At 35.3% G+C, this 16916-nt stretch overlaps 3 protein-coding genes across 4 annotated transcripts; 2 read left to right on the plus strand and 1 right to left on the minus strand.

Annotated features, from left to right (window-relative positions):
- The first annotated feature begins 92 nt into the window (after nucleotides 1-92).
- On the plus strand, nucleotides 93-1589 carry LOC124848636 (NAD(P)-binding Rossmann-fold superfamily protein). The gene is made up of 2 exons (XM_047326360.2): nucleotides 93-1058; nucleotides 1205-1589. Exons 1-2 carry the CDS (start codon nucleotides 226-228, stop codon nucleotides 1368-1370), a joined length of 999 nt encoding a protein of 332 aa, XP_047182316.1. The 5' UTR covers nucleotides 93-225; the 3' UTR covers nucleotides 1371-1589.
- Nucleotides 1590-1734: 145 nt separating this feature from the next.
- Nucleotides 1735-4634, plus strand: LOC124848635 (putative methyltransferase At1g29790). The gene has a single exon (XM_047326359.2). The coding sequence runs from the start codon at nucleotides 3212-3214 to the stop codon at nucleotides 4532-4534; it is 1323 nt and encodes a 440-aa protein (XP_047182315.1). The 5' UTR covers nucleotides 1735-3211; the 3' UTR covers nucleotides 4535-4634.
- Nucleotides 4635-5559: 925 nt separating this feature from the next.
- On the minus strand, nucleotides 5560-12034 carry LOC124848631 (leucine-rich repeat receptor protein kinase HPCA1-like). Of its 2 annotated transcripts, none has more exons than XM_088116507.1 (19): nucleotides 11798-12034; nucleotides 11465-11579; nucleotides 11296-11367; nucleotides 11013-11087; nucleotides 10806-10877; nucleotides 10532-10693; nucleotides 10360-10434; nucleotides 10002-10073; nucleotides 9833-9907; nucleotides 9634-9702; nucleotides 9462-9536; nucleotides 9297-9368; nucleotides 9042-9179; nucleotides 8416-8864; nucleotides 8172-8330; nucleotides 7951-8087; nucleotides 7141-7360; nucleotides 6621-6856; nucleotides 5560-6294 (listed from the first exon to the last, which is right to left on the minus strand). In XM_088116507.1, exons 1-19 carry the CDS (start codon nucleotides 11877-11879, stop codon nucleotides 5809-5811), a joined length of 2841 nt encoding a protein of 946 aa, XP_087972633.1. In that variant the 5' UTR covers nucleotides 11880-12034; the 3' UTR covers nucleotides 5560-5808. The 2 variants fall into 2 exon arrangements, with proteins under 2 accessions (XP_087972633.1, XP_087972634.1); XM_088116508.1 differs by having other exon boundaries at nucleotides 9833-9904; nucleotides 11798-12033.
- Nucleotides 12035-16916: the final 4882 nt, after the last annotated feature.

Here is a 16916-nt window from a genome sequence, read left to right on the forward strand (position 1 = left end):
ACAAAAACAACTTTTGGCATTATGCAAGTATTTTGTTTGTTCTTTTTACAAGTGAAGTAAATTTTGATGTTGATACAAAAAAAATCAGAAAGTGTGAAATTAGCTTACTGTCACTTTCCTTTCACGGTGTGATCACAGTGCAGATTTGGATCACAATTCCATTTATCACAAAAGAAATGGTTATTTAAGGATCAAATCGTTCAATAGAAAACCATTTCCATCCCCATGGCCAACGAAAACCCAGGCGACGAGGTTGTGTGCGTGACCGGCGCCAACGGTTTCATCGGTTCGTGGCTGGTTCGGACCCTCTTGGAGAACCAAAGCCATAGCTACACCATCCATGCTGCCATCTTCCCCGGTTCCGACGCCTCTCATCTCTTCACCCTCCACCCCGCCGCCGCCTCCCGCATCACCGTCTTCCCCGCCGACCTCCTCGACGCCGCCGCCGTCTTCCGCGCCGTCGCGGGATGCTCTGGCGTCTTCCACGTTGCGTCCCCCTGCACGCTGGAGGACCCCGCGGACCCTCAAAGCGAGCTTCTAGAACCCGCGGTGCAGGGCACGCTGAACGTGCTCGAAGCCGCGAGGAGCGTGGGCGTGCGGCGCGTGGTGCTCACGTCCTCGATCTCGGCAATGGTGCCGAACCCGGGGTGGCCGGCGGGAAGGGTAGTGGACGAGGAGTCGTGGACAGACGTGGAGTTCTGCAGGGCGAAGGGGAAGTGGTACCCTGTGGCGAAGACAGAGGCAGAGAGGGCGGCGTGGAAGTTCGAGGGCAGTGTCGAGGTAGTGGCGGTCCTTCCGGCGACGTGTCTGGGTCCGTTGCTGCAGCCGGAGCTGAACGCGAGCTCCGGCGTGCTGCAGAGGCTTATGATGGGGTCGAAGGAGACGCAGGAGTATCACTGGTTGGGTGCGGTGCATGTGAAGGACGTTGCTAAAGCTCATGTGTTGCTCTACGAAACTCCCTCTGCTTCTGGTAGATATCTCTGCACCAATGGTATCTATCAGTTTTCTGGTTTTGCTGCCTCTGTCTCTGAATTGTACCCTGAATTCCCTATCCACAGGTTTGATTGTTTGCTCCTTTTCTACAGCTATGGTGCCTAACAGATTTATATAAAACCAGATAGTTTGTAATTAAACAAGATAGAATGCATATTTAAGTTTTATCTGTTTAAAGCTATCAAATTCTCTGAGCAAGACCTACATGCAGGTTCCCAGAAGAAACACAACCTGGCCTGGTTCCTTGTAATGGTGCAGCAAGGAGACTAATAGACTTGGGCCTTGTCTTCACACCAGTTCAAGATGCTGTGAGAGAAGCAGCGGAGAGCCTTATAGCCAAAGGGTTCCTGCAGCGCTCACCCTCACAGAGTAATTAGTTTTCATTTAGTTTTTTCTCGTCTGCAAAAGTAATCACTGCTTTATATTTTTATTTTTGATACAAGGTAGAAGTAATAACGAATGCCATTATGTCAAGCTTATCAAGGTATAAGTAGAGTAATTTATATCTATTTTGTTGTCACTATGTTCATTTTATAAACATGGATTTTGGTGTCTGTTTAATTCCTTTAAACTTAAAGATTTGTGTTAAGTGAAAAGTGGGAGTGTATTTATCTTGATTTGAATTAACTTAATTCCTAATGCAGTGTCAAAATTAAGAATAGATACACCCATGTCACTTGATCTACTTTCCCCTGATCAGATTCAAATCCAAGGAAAACCTGTCATTTGTTTATAGCATCCCCAAAACCTATTATCGTATGAAATTCAATAGGATTCTGGTTTTAGCATATGATAATATAATAGGAAAACATTATATAATCAGTCTTTTTATTCATCCAAAGAAGTATTTTGCCATATAATACAAAGAAATACGCAAGAGAAAGATTATCACATGAAGTCAAATATATTTTTAGAGTGAAATATTTCATAAAGAATCTGGGAGTCATTTTCCTCTTGCAAGTTTTCGAAACATTTGCAAAAGAGTCATATCCTATTTATTTTTCGAAGATGAGAATGTCCATGCAAACAGTAGTAATAATGGTCTAGATAATCCCCAGGGGAAAAGTCGTAAGATGTAGCTTGTAGTTGAAATGTTGCACAGTTTGTAATTTATGTTGCAGTCTCTTATATTTGTATGTTGACTAAGGAGGTCTCATAAATGCAATTTCCATTGGTTACGGTCAAGTCCTTATCAGCACTTTTAATATTCAAACCATTAAACTAGAGGGGCTTTGTAGCATTCACCTCTAATCTGATAATAACAATGCAGGATTCTTGAATCATAATTCCATTAAATAAAGTTGCTATACGTATATAAAATGATAGTTAGTTTGTTATAGGCTTTTGCTATGCTCATACGAATAAAAAGAAAACTGTCATATTATACAATTTTTGCGTACTAAAATGACTGCGTGGAATACTAAGATAGAATTGAAGACATAGAATCCACTGTTGCTTTTAGGCCCTGTTCTCGTCAATAATGGCTCCAGCTAATAATAAGAATAAATTGATGGAAGTATTTTTATATCACGTTTAAGGCAAAGAAGGAAAATTCAGGGGAACAAAAAGCTGTTTTAAATTATGTAGTAATTCTAATTATAATATTAATTTAGTAAAAAGGAAAGAACCACTCTTTCGTTCATTCCACTGATTGAACTGCAAACTGAAATTGGTTCGAAGAAAATATAAAAGAAGCATGTTATAGATCATTGTTAAGACTAGTAAAACATATGAAAACGTGACAACCTCCCATCCTTTATTTTTTGACTGAAGAAAGAACAAAGCCAGAACTTTTTAATAGCGATCAAATCTTTCGAGCAACCAAATTATCTGTTAAAATGTGTTTAGTAATGTGGTGTTGATATCGAATTCCTGGCCAGAAAAAGTGAGCTTGTGGGCGAGATCCGCAGATGGTGGTAAAGTAACAAGAAGCAAGCTATGAATAATAGGCATACTCAACTAGCAGGGGCTACAATTTCCCTACCATTAAGGGTCAAATCACGAGGCAGGTTTTAGTATTTATATTCCTAGAACGTCCACACCGGCGCTTCACAATGACCAATGTTCATGTTCCACTGCTAAAAACATGTACAGAACGTGGAACTATTTTCCCTCCTTGGATCTGCAAATCATTAAATTCCCTCCTTAAATTACACAAAATATTTCCCCTCCTCTGTTCACTTGTACCTCGTTTTGTTCCTTTCTCTTCTAAGCCATTATGGGAAACGAAGCTCATGACCAACAATACTCAAAAAAGTTGCAAGCATATGCTCACAGCCAAAAGCACAAGCTGAAGCCTATTGTGTTAGTCATACTCACCAATCTTGCCACCATTTACATCTTCACTGGTCCATTTAGTTTTTTGTACCACTCCTCAACGAGTTCTCGTGACTCAAACTCTATCTTGCAGGAACTCAACTCCACCAGAGCTCAACTTGCTGCCACTCACTCACTCTTGTCTGAACTACACCACAGACTCAACTCCTCTAACTTACTTGTCCAGGCGCTGCTTATCGACCTTACGCGTCAACAAGAAAAGCAATCCAACAGTGCTGATCAGAATCAAGTGAGTAGGAAATTAGGGAATGATGAGCTTACTTTTGCACTTGGTCCTCACAAGCTCCCCTTTGGGTACTCACCAATGATAGGGTCGGATGAGATTCACACACCTGTTGGTGCATTCTGCATGAAGCTCCATGATGAGTTAAATCGATATATGACGTATGAGATTGGAGGGGAGTGCCCTATGGATTATGTGCTTGCACAAAGGCTCATGCTCAAAGGGTGTGAGCCACTCCCTCGTAGGAGATGCCACCCCAGGTCTCCTGCAAATTATGTGGAGCCAACACCTTTGCCTGAGAGCCTTTGGTCAACCCCACCAGACACCAGCATTGTATGGGAGGCTTATGCTTGTAAAAGTTACCAGTGCCTTGTTGACAGAAAGAATAAGCCTGGCTCATACAATTGCAAGAGTTGCTTTGATTTACAAGGGGAAGAGAGGAGTAGGTGGATCTTTGATGATGGTGGACTTGGTTTTGGAATAGACCAAGTTCTTGCAACCAAACCTGCAGGGACTATTCGAATTGGACTTGACATTGGTGGTGGAACTGGAACTTTTGCTGCAAGGATGAGGGAAAGGAATGTCATCATCATCACTAGCACACTGGATTTGGATGCTCCTTTCAACAACATCATTGCATCAAGGGGTTTGGTACCGATGCATATTAGCATCTCTCAAAGGTTTCCATTCTCTGACTACACACTGGACATTGTACACTCCATGGATGTCTTGAGTAATTGGATACCAGACACCATGCTTGAGTTTGTACTATTCGATATATACAGGGTTTTGAGGCCAGGTGGTCTGTTCTGGCTTGATCATTTCTTTTGCTTTGCGTCACAACTCAATAAAACTTACGTGCCTATGTTGGATCGAATTGGATTCAATAGATTGAGGTGGCAAGTTGGAACCAAACTTGATGATGGGGTTCACAAGAATGTGTTGTACATTTCATCCCTAATGGAGAAACCAATGACTTGAGGTAAGTGTATGAACGCATAAGATTACTTAGGGAAGCTTTTTTATCACCTTGCGAGAAAATGTTAAGATCTTGACTAAAATGGAAGTTCTTCTGAATTTATATTGCACTGTTAAGATAACTAGTACTTCACTCCCATCAATTTCATGCACCGGTGGTGACTATAGTGAGTTTCATAATCTTCCAACCAAATTATGAGCAACGAGGACAATAGAACTGATTAATGACGATAAAGGTTTTGATACTTTACGTAACATCATTCGTTTAAGCCGTTGTTGTCGCTATAATTAAAATAAAAAGTTGAGCCAGAAAACTTATAGAGTAAACGTAACATCTAAGATGTTATTGTCAAAATGGTACTTTGTTCCCTTATTTTATCGAGTAACTAACAAATCTCTCATTCCGCTTTGAAGCTCTAACACTGTTTTGTAAGAGGTGGAAATTAAGGGAGAAAAGTGTATAAATTGTTTTTAACCTCAGCCGGCTCTTAAGCGATATGAAATTGTTAGGTATACTAAAAGAATAATTAGGTTCAAACTTGCTTTTTATTTTCATCTTGGTGTTACAAGTTCTTTTTTTCTATACATACATTGCGCAACTTTCAAACAACAAGCAAAATTTTCCTAAATCATGATGTTCCACTAGAACAATCAAAGGGAGGGTTCTTTCTACTTTGCTAATAACAAGTTTATGGTCGTGATGTGGCTTCATCCCATCGTTAAGTATACATTTTCTTGGGGGATCATTAACTGGCATTGTTTCAACAACTTCAACATGTATTGGTTATCATTGCTTTTACTTGATTGCGTGCAAAGACAGTAACTAAATTCTACTTGGTGGCTAAGTACTGCAGGTTTTACTTTTGTTGAACTGATACATTATCAGGAAAACATGTGGTGCCACTTATTTACAAATTAAGTAAATACTCTTTATTAGAAGTCAATTTTATGCATCTGTTGATTAGATTATAGATGGTGTAAAAGAAAAGCCATTGAACTCATTCATAAATTGATAAACCACGCCCATATACAAAACAAAAAGGTCTATATTTTTGTATGTTCCATATCCGAACCTATATTCTTTCTACATTTCACATCTTTAGAGGGAGAGAAATGGGAAATAAATGATAAAGAAGCAAACGTGAAGCATAATACAGACTTATACTTAGAAGCTAACTACCACAAACTCTAATTCTACAATTTGTAAATTGCTTTTTTGGCCTAGAAATGCTAATAAACAAACGTCCTTTGACTTCAATCTTGAGAAAAAGACTAACTTAACTGTGCTCACTTGTTGAATATAAATTTTCTGCACTTGAACCAATAGATTCATTGCTGTAAAGGTGGTCTAGTTGGGAACTCACTATACTCACCTGAAATCTATGACTGGATGAAGAGGATGCTGCTAATTCAGATGTTAGGTTCAAACCAAGAGATCGCAACATTTCTTCAATTTCTTTAACCACTTCACTCATTGTGGGCCTGTCGACTCCTGAATCTTGAAGACACTCCATTGCAAGGTCAACAAACTTCTCAAAACCCTCCAGTGTTGATCCTGAACAAAGGGCTGGATCAATAGTTTCGTGAAGACCATACAAGTCTTTTGTCTTATCTATTGTATTCCTGACCACTTTCACAATGTATTTCCCTCGTTCTATTGGCCTTTTTGCAGTAATTAACTCCAGCATTAGCACTCCAAAACTATAGACATCACTCTTTTCAGTCAACCGCTGACTAGTATAATAATCTGGATCCAAGTAGCCCTGCATCAACAAATTGAACTCATTCTCATCAGTCATCACTAAAGTTCAATGAGATCTTCTGCAATGAAAAATATTTTAAACTAGATTTTGCTCCAGACAGATGATGTGTTTTCCATGTCTTGGTATGTTTTGTACTAAGAGCATAGATGATTACAAAAATTCATTAAAATTCTCAATTCAGAAAAAAAATTACATGAAATTATTTTAAAACTCTGCAAAAGAATGCAATAAATGACATTCTACCTCCACGTTTTTGAAAACTTTCAATCAGTTATTTGGTTGCTTATTTTATAGCAAAAACTAGTAGAAGATATACATATACAAACCATTGTTCCTTTGACTTGAGTGGTAACATGATCTTTATCATCATCTAAGATAGACTTGGAGAGACCGAAATCAGAAACTTTAGCATTATAGTTCTCATCTAGCAAGATGTTGTTTGACTTGATGTCCCTGTGTATAATAGGGGGATCAGCATGTTCATGAAGATAAGCCAAACCCCTGGCAGTACCAAGGGCTACTTTCAGCCTTCTGCTCCAGCTCAATGCGATTCCACGTTTCCCTGAATAGATCATATGATTGTTATTACTTATAAGGTACGTTAGGAGTTATGAATTTGACATATTTATAAGAATAGAAACACTGGAACTAGGATTTGAGTAAGTTAATTTATCTTTCAGAACCAGATATAGTTTAGTGCCTTGTCAATGTCCTCTGGATGAAACCTAGGAAACTGAATACTGAGTACTGACCAAAAGATGAATGTCATGCAGTGAAAATATTCCATACTAATAGTACTCATTAATATGTGCTTTAACTATCAAATTGGATATATTTAATACGTACATGTGAGAGCATCCTTCAAAGTTCCATTAGGAATGAACTCGTAAACCAGCATTTGTTCTTCCTGTTCAAAGCAGAATCCCACAAGGCTAACCAGATTTATGTGATGGACCCGGGAAAGGAGTTCAATTTCAGCTTTGAATTCTTGTGCTCCCTGCTTTGACTCTTTTTGAGCTCGTTTTATGGCTACAACTTCCCCTGTGGGAAGAGTTCCCCGGTAAACCTGTGAACATTTACTTATCAATCTATTGCTAGAAGTATATAGTTAAAGTTCTGTCAACAAATGTATAACACGTTCTTGTTAAATTTGTTGCCAATGAGGGAGTATCATGTCTCTGTTGATGGTAGCTTTAAGCTCCATGTGCATGGAATGGTTAGAAATGTGGGAGAATTAGAATAAGGAACTAACTGAGGAGATCTTCCAAAAATTAATCACTATGTGGCTAATTGACAAAATTTTTAACTCTCAAGTTATTATTTATTAGTAATTGAGTTTATGCCTAACTCCACCTTACTAAATTAGTTTGTAGAATAATATTTGTACCTCTTTTATATATTATAAGTTGGTCTAATATTTAGTCTTTGCATAATCTTTAACATTATTGTTTTGTAAGTAAAAATTCTTGTGCCAGGTGTGTCTAAATCATACTTTTGAAGTATTATGAAATTGAGTATAGGGTGAGAAGTCCATGACCAGTCATGTATGGTTGCAAGGTTAAACTTTGTTGTTCTCTTAAGAATAGTTCTCACCCATCATTATGTATTTATTCATAACTCAGCAGCACATTAAAGTTAATAAGAAGCAATCAAGACCTTTCCATAACCCCCTGATCCAACATCATTGGCTTGTGAGAAGTTGTTTGTGTATTTCTGAATTTCCTTAAAAGAGAACTGCCTAGGTGCTTTTAACTGAGGGGTGCCGCAATTGCTTTTACTTGGATCCCAGTTTCCTGCAATTTTTTTTTCTGCGTCAATTAATATAAATTCACGGAAGTCCATTTGGCTGTTCAGGAACTGAGTTTAGAATTATTTACCGAAAGGATTGCTTCGAGATATTGCTCTTTCTGCTCTTCTCCTCTGGCGGAAAGCATAAAATCCAGCCAGGGCTAATAACACTAGCAAAAGAGAAGAACCTCCAATTGCTACTCCAATAATTATTGCAGTGCTTGATGAATTACTTGACTGCTTAGGTCCTTTATTATGAGAAGAAGATAGAGAACTTAGGATAAGTATTTCTGTGCCTAGATGATAGAGTGAAAAAGTTAGTGGTGTAGTTACCTTCAACCTGGTTTCCTGCAATAAAATCAAATGCACTATATGCACTTCGGTTGCCAAGCAATAAGCTTATACTAGATTTCTCTTGTTGGCTGAAATGATTTTGGTCCAGTGGGAAAATTTGTATGATAAACTCAAAACCTCGAAATGGATCTTTAGTTGAAAGGGTTAAAGAAACTGAATCAACAGGTAGATTATGAGATTGAAATTCCTTCAGTAGAATTTCCTCCAGGTTTGCTGTATTACTCCAGTCAAAATAGGAAGGGGCTCTGCAAGTCAATGTTCCTGTATATGGATATCCACATTTGCAGTTGGGGCTGAGAGTCTGATCTGGGCTGCAGCTACCATGTTCACAATTATTTTGTTGCTTTGTATCGAAGATATCCAGGTTGGTGCAGTAATCCTTCACAGTTTCTGCTCCATTTTCAGTGCAAATCGGGTTATGTGCGAGCCTGCAGACAAAAGTTCCGTCAATACTCAATAGTTAGTAGTTTAGTCATATAAAAGGGCTAAAAAAGAAAGACCTGTAAATATTGAATCTTATGCTGGAAAAGAAGGCTAAACTTGTATGAGGTGACAAATAAACTATGTACGAAAAAGGCCCAGAATCATTAACAAGTAACTCTTACATTATCCTGATAAGTGGGGGATCATTTGATTGCTTATAGTCCTGAATTGAATTTGACCTCAAATCTATAACTCGCAGTTGTCTGCTATAGTTGGTGCCAATATCCAAGGTTCCACCAAGGTGGTTGTCTTTCAGCACACTGAGAATATGTTGCATGGTATTTGTCATGTATGTTATTTCAAATCTATAACTTCATTTATATTTTTATTTCTGATAGTAAAGACTGTAAGATTAATCATTAAGGCAGATGACTCACACATTCTGTAAATTGCCAAGGCTAAATAAAAAGTTCGGAATGGTTCCAACTAGGTACAAATTCTCCATTTGTCTGCCAACCATCATGAGAGTAAAATTTATTGAAGTGAAGAAACCACATATATGGAGAATTCAAAAGTGAAACAAGTGCAAAAGAAAGACATACAAGGTTGCTAAATTCTTCAGATTCGAAAGCCAAAGTGGAACGTTTGACTTTTCAAAGCTATTATTGCTCAGATCCCTTCAAAACAGATTTTGAAGAATTAATCCATTTGTCACACATGAAACATTTATTTTGAATATAGAAAACTTCCACAGACGAACACTTTTTTACTAACAAGTATCTTAGTGAGTTCATCCCAGTAAGGTTTGGCATCGCACCTTCCAGCTTATTGTTGGACAACAACCTGAAAAAAGTAAGAAGTATAAAACCAAAAATATTTCCGTACAAAGATTGAATTTCCCCTGCTATTGATACCAAAATATGAATAAAGAAGAATAAAACTGTAGTTGGCACATTATAATTTAGGTGCTAACAGGTCTGTGACATTGATAAGGTTGTTGAAGCTCTGAGGCACATGTCCATTCAGTGAATTATTTTCAAAGCGCCTGCTAGCCACAAAGATATATTTAAGCATAAAAGCATCAAGCAAAATTCTAAAGAAAATTCTTTTTGAAGATTTAATATAGTTAAGTATTCACTCACACCACTGTCAAACTCGTAACTAGCCCAAGCGTTTCAGGAATGCTGCCAACTAGTAGATTGCTGTGAAAAATCCTGCCAGTAAACATATTTGAGAATGTGTTAGAAAATGTGTTGTCAAAATGTGTGTGCGTGCATGCAGGGTACATCTATTATTCTCAAGGAAGACGATGTCTAAAGATGTAAGTGTTTGCATCTCTGTTCAGTTTTGCAATATCACAGTTAATATATTTTCACTTTGGTCGCATGAATTTTCTGACATGTGACAAGTTAATTTTAGGAAACTGAAAATGGGAAACTTTGCATACTGGTTCAATCATATTCAAATGCTACAAATGATAAATCTAAGGACAACTCTTACACATGTATCAGAGTCATTTTCGAGCTAAAAAGTTTCGGAGGAATTTGTCCTGAAAGCCTATTCTTCCCAAGATGACTGCAGACAATATTAGAAATATGTTGGATGCACCTTTCATTGCATAAATAAAAATCATTGATAAAGAAAAACTGGAAGCTGAAGAGAATTGATGTACAAGTGCAATGCATTGTGTAACATATCAAGACCAGGGGTAGTGCCACTAGATACAGGGATGGATCCATCAAGCTGGTTGTCAGCTAAATCTAGCCAAGTAAGATTTGACAGATTGCCAATAGAAGGTGGAATTGATCCAGCAAAATTGTTGGAGTTTAAAGATCTGCCATAAGAAGTTTCTGTTTTAGTGTATTTACCCAAGAATTCAACTTACCACCAAAAGGGTATTATTTGAATTGTCTTAAAAAAAATGAACAGCAAAAAATAAATCTTACAAGACTTCAAGTTGTTGCAGAGATCCTATTTCATCTGGAATACGACCAGTAAAACCACAACCAACAAGAGTTCTGGAAGATCATGATAAAGTACCAATGTTTGTTAGAACTGTTTCACCATCATGAAAGGGTCATAGCCTATTCTTGTTGTTGCTGCTGGTAAAAGGATCCATATATAAACTTGACAAAAAACCAATATTTCCTTACAGTTTCGTTAGCTTCTTCAAGTTTCCAATTTCTCGTGGAAGTGGTCCTGTCAGGCCCCTATTGTTTGAGAGATCCCTGGAGAAGGAGAAAACTATTAGGAAACAAACAGTGACTATTCATGAAAAAAGGTCTCAAAAGGGAATTATGATTCATTTGTAAACTCTTGGCAATCACATAGCCTAACATATGCTCAATGATTTTTCAAACCTTTTATGTTCTTTTTAACCCTTATGCAGACCAGTTTATTATATATGATTCTCTCAATCTAAATTTAAAGGCTTACAGATTATCCAATTCAGAAAGTGATCCTATATCTCCAGAAAGCTGGCCGGTCAAACCAATATCTGTTAACGATCTGCAGCACTAGCCAGAAAGTTATATACCCTCTCAAAAGTATATATTAATAAAGGAAACAACGTAAACAAAACAGAATCAATCAAAAGTAACCTTACATGGAAACCACTCGTGAGTTTCTGCAGTTAATGCCATTCCAACTGCAAGGATCTGAACCCTCCCAGTTTTGAATTTGACCTTGCCAAGACTCACTCAGAGACTTCAGAACTTCAACTGCATGATAATTTTACGTTGAAAAGCAAAATTATATATTTCATTCATTGAAGTCTTCAATCTTAACACATGCAAGTATATCCAAACTTTCACATGCATGCAGAAGGTAAGACTTATATCATACATGAGGAAGGCTTCTCAGTTCTCTCTATTGCATGAAGAATCATGCATATTTTTCCAGTTTCTAAGATGGAACTCATGGTTAAAACATAACTTACGATCTTTGGTAATATCTTGTGCCACTGCACTGAGCAAACAGTTGAAGAAAAGCAACAGTGGTAGCAGTATTCTTTCACCCATTATCAATTAACTTCCACTTTCATAAGAACACCATAGAGCTGAATACAAAACTGTGCTCTTTATTATCACTCATTCACCACCTTATCCACTTATAGAGAAGTTAATGACACGAAAAATCGATTTGAAGTTTTCATCTTCTTCTTCTTCTTCCTGTTTTGTCATAAATTCGTTACCGAGTCAATGACTTTGATCTTGAAATTAAAATGGCTGCAAATTAAATTAAAATTATACACATGTCGTTATATTGTTTGAAAAGAGAGGACAGATATTATTCATTAAACATGCACTAAAAACTTTCCAATTTCATCAGGACCTTCGTATATATACTTTTAAAATGTATAATATAATATATATAACATGTCTAATTTGGTTATCGTATTATTACTGTTATTGTTTTATATATAAAATTTGATAGAAAGAATCAGATAATATATAATTATAATTCAATTGTTAAATCAGTAAAAAAAAAGGTCAATTTTTAAATGATTTATGTGTAATTTAATTTCTGTATAATAAATTCTAACTGACTCAACGTACAAAAATTCTTATATAGAAAAGTATGGAAGATTTAAGACATTTAAATTGGCTGGTGTAACCACAGGGTAATCAATTAAAAAAAATAATGCAAAAACTATATATGTATGTATATGTGTGTTTGTAAAATTATTTTAGTTAAATTAGTTATTTTTAAATATTATAGTATATGTCAAATTATGTGATGTAATTAAATTTTAATAATTTGGAAAATTGAATAACATTTTGTATATGCATGTTGTAATTAAAAAGAATATGAAGTTTAACATTTTATAGAAAGCTCTTGAGGTGTAATTTGATTAATTTTATGTGTGGTGTAAGAGAATTTATTGTAATGTAGACTTTTACTTGTTTTTCAAACTTGAATAAGTTTTACATCAGATGATCTTGATTACCTAATAAACTTTTTTTTTTTTCAAATTGGGTCCCAAATAAATTAATTATTTTATTTAAATTCTTGTTTTATGTGTTTGTTAGATTGTTTCACATGTCAAACAATGAGTGCTGACCAACAATAATATTCAATGTTTTCAATTATTTTGTATTATACAATTATCATATGCATGATGCAAAATATATGCCGTTTTGATACAAAGGGATAAAATAAATCTAAAAATACTTATTGAAATTTTTATTATACATGAATCTGGAATCTAATTTATATATATTTAGAGTGGGAGACCCTAAAGTCCAAGTCGTCTTCAAAATTTCAAAACCATATATTAAAAAAAGAAGATGAGGACAATTTAAGTTTCAAAAAGAAAGAAAGCATCAAAGAAGTTAAGCCTACCTTTTTATCTATGGGAAATTATAGATGGAATAATGTTATGTGAAACAATTTGAATACTGTGTAACAATTTTTATAAAGGTAAAATCATTTTAATAAAATTGAATTTTTAATTTTTTAAAAAAGAGAGATAATATTAAATATCATTATCTATTATAGATTAGGTATTTTAATAATGATATACTTGCATAGTATTTTAAGTAGAGTTTCATCTATAAAATATGTTCAATTTTTATATGATCAGTTTTTGACATAAAGCTTTCTTTGGTTAAAGAGAAATTGTAAAAGTTCTTAATACTGCATGTAAATTTTTCTTTAATTGATAGATGTAAATATTGTGTTGTTATAGAAATTAAAACAAATGAGCTGTTAATATTATGCAATTATATAATAATTAAGTAATATTTTTTAATAATTTTTAAAATATTTTTTTAAAGACAAACAATAAACTACAAATATTCATAACATCATTTTTAACTTAAAATCTTAAAAAAATTATGATTTTTTTAGTTATAATTATTTCACTCATTTTTATCTAATGAGTAATTATTTATTCACGTCGAATTTCTATCATAATTAAAGTAAATATATTTTTTTTATTATCCTTTTAATCATCGTGATAGTTTTGTGCAACATTTTAAATTAGTGATAATGTTGAGAAATAGGAATTAGCATTGACTGAGTCCATTTGATAGAAATTTTGGAAGTTTATGATAACAATGTTTTTGTTGTTTGTAATTAAGAGAAGAAAATAACGTTTTCAAAAGTCTAAAATTAGAGGGTTGGAAGTGTTAATCAATTAATGGTTTTTGCGATTAGTTTGAAGTCACTTTAAGTTCTAAAACCACTCTTATTGGTTTATCAAATAATTCATTCTTCTATATGGTAACCAATGATACTCGTGTCATCATTTAATTCTCTTAATTAACACGTTTCTTTCATAATTCTTTATTGGTATGAAAAATGCTACCAAAATAGTCTTCATCACACATGTATCATTAAATTTGTATTATATTTAATATAGTATGTGTAATTTATTTTATGGAAGAACTATTATAATAATTTCTCTCATTCACATATCTTTCAAGTTGCTTTATGTGTGACATGATTGTGTACTTTAAATAATAATTTATCTTAAATTTATTTTAGGGTTAAATATGTTTTTAGTTCCTAAACTATCAAGCGAATTTGTTTTTAGTCCCTCTTTTAAAGTAAGATACATTTTAGTCCTCCTCCTTAACGAAACCTTAAATTTTGGTCCTTCAAAACTGAGACCGTTAAAAATCACCTGAGTTGGCTAACAGTGTAGTGCCACATAATTTTTTTTTCTGACATCACTCCTACCAGATTTTCTCCCCTTCCACACACCCAACCCCATTCCCCCACCATGGACCTCAACCCCCAAACGGCGCAACGCCCCCACCCCCCGCCGCCCTTGAGATGTTCCCACCGCCCCTCAGCCAACGACAATCCCCTCAGCCACCCGCTGCCCCTTCCTGCGCCGCTTCCTCAAATTCCCTGCCATGTCCCTCACCGCAACACCTTCCAAAAATACCACTACAGCCACTGCCCTCACCGCTAACGTCTGGCCATGTAATGTTTGCCACGTTTGAGAACATGTATGATGACCGTGATGCTCCTCCGCTTGTTCACCCGCACCTACATTTCCCCAGAGTTCCAAAACCACCTCCACTCAAAAATATCAAAACTCCTCTCCTCCTTCTCCACATAACTCACCCTCGTCATCGACAAATTGAACGGGCTCACTCCGAACCCGCTTTTCGCCGTGGCACATCTCTACCTCAAGTCGCAGGAGGCGCCAAACACGAAGCGCTTCCACGCCACCATGTCTTGGAAATCGCACCACGTGTCCCTTTTCATGGACGACAACGACGAGATCACAAACTCCTTCAACGGTGTGCCGTTTTGGTAGAGGCTTGTGTCCTGACGTGGCAAATCGAACGTCGCGGTGCAGTTCTTCGAGGTTTGTGACTATGACGATGGATTGGGAATTGAAGGAGATTATAATTAGGGATTTGGATAGGTTTGTAGAGAGGAAGGGTTTATATAAGAGTGTTGGGAAGGCGTGAAAGAGAGGGTACTTGCTTTCGGGTCCCCTGGAATTGGGAAATCGAGTTTGATTGCTGCTATGGCTAATTATCTGAATTTCGATGTCTATGACTTGGAACTCATTGTTGTTAATGGAAATTCTGACCTTAGGAAGTTGTTAATTGCCATCAGGAACCATCCCATTCTTGTTGTGGAAGACATTGATGGCTCCCTTCATTTGCAGGGTAGGCTTGCAAAACGTATAACAAGGTTTGCCATATATTTAAGTTGTTTCTTTTATTACATGTACACCTATAACAGGGTCTATCGTTGATCAAATCGAAAAAGTCATTAGCTATGTAAGCTGGAACTAAGAAAATGGTTCATACCCACTTTCAACATCTTCTTTGCTTTCTCCATTTGAATGGGATAAGGAAGATTGACTGTGGAAACTTTTTCAACATGTGCACGAAAATGAAGAATGAACTTACAGTGTCAATGACCTTTTTGCAGAGGGTGGGGAGGTTGGGTGGAAGATGGAAGGAAGAGACGAGGGAGAGAGAGGGAGAAAAGATGAGAAACACTGTCAATGCAAGAAAAAAAATCGTGTCAGTCTACCGTTAGCCACATCAGCTGATTTTTAACGGTGTTAATTTTGGAAGACTAAAATCAAAGTTTACTTAAAGAGAAGGACTAAAATGTACCTTACTGTGAAAGAGGGACTAAAACCAAAACTACTTGATAGTATAGAGAATAAAAACATATTTAACCCTTTATTTTGTTATCCATATAATGTGTCACCCCATGATGTATTCTCGTTATAATAAAAATATATTAAGAGATAAAAAATAAAAAAATTACTTCAGAAACTTATACTTAAATAAGTACACATAATATTTATTTACGGACTTAAACATTTTTATTTATTAAGCGTAGGGTTCAAAGAAAAAATTATTAAATAATAAAAATGAAAATTAGTTATTTATTAAGTACTTTAAAATTATTTAACCCATTTTTCTATGTACAACAAGACTCACCACACCTCAAACATTGTTCAACCAATACTTTTATTTTTACTTCAAGAAAAATCTAAATTACCAAGATATTGATTGAAATTTTTTGAATTGAATAATTCAAAATTTATTTAGGATGATACTATTCTGGATTACATAATTTATAAATTTAGAATACATTTATACATTAAAAAATATATTTTGAATTTTATAACACACAAATTTGAAATATATTTCTAAATATGCATTTTAGATTATAATTTAAAATTCATTTTTAAAAATGTATTTTTGATGTCAATATATTTTTAATTGTTTCAAATTTCATAATAAAAATTTTAAATCAGACACAATTTAAATTTTTCAATCAATACATGAAAGGGCATGAAGAAAGCATGGAATTTGAGGAATAGATTGCACATATATAAATATTGAAGGTTTATTTACGCAAGGGCTTTTACTTTCTGCAACTCATAATTTTTAAAACTATCATTCTATTCTTTATAATAGTAACTTCTGGATTACCTTTTCTAGAAATTTTCCATAACAAGTTTTATAGAATTTCTATAATGGGATTTCGAGAATATAATTCTTGGAACAGTATTTTTGAAATAAGATTTTCAGAATATATGAGATGTAATTTAAAATGTTCTTTTT

This window comes from Vigna umbellata, chromosome 5 (genome assembly GCF_029865625.1).
Source record: "Vigna umbellata cultivar VRB3 chromosome 5, Vumbellata_1.0, whole genome shotgun sequence".
NCBI lineage: Eukaryota > Viridiplantae > Streptophyta > Magnoliopsida > Fabales > Fabaceae > Vigna > Vigna umbellata.

Coding starts and splice junctions, on each gene's coding strand:
- LOC124848631 (XM_088116507.1), bottom strand. CDS start 11,879: ATGGGTGAAAGAATACTGCTACCACTGTTGCTTTTCTTCAACTGTTTG. Junction 8,088..8,171: donor ATCTCGAAGCAATCCTTTCG/GTAAATAATTCT, acceptor AAAAAATTGCAG/GAAACTGGGATCCAAGTAAA. Junction 7,361..7,950: donor GATCAGGGGGTTATGGAAAG/GTCTTGATTGCT, acceptor AAATGTTCACAG/GTTTACCGGGGAACTCTTCC.
- LOC124848636 (XM_047326360.2), top strand. CDS start 226: ATGGCCAACGAAAACCCAGGCGACGAGGTTGTGTGCGTGACCGGCGCC. Junction 1,059..1,204: donor CCTGAATTCCCTATCCACAG/GTTTGATTGTTT, acceptor ACCTACATGCAG/GTTCCCAGAAGAAACACAAC.
- LOC124848635 (XM_047326359.2), top strand. CDS start 3,212: ATGGGAAACGAAGCTCATGACCAACAATACTCAAAAAAGTTGCAAGCA.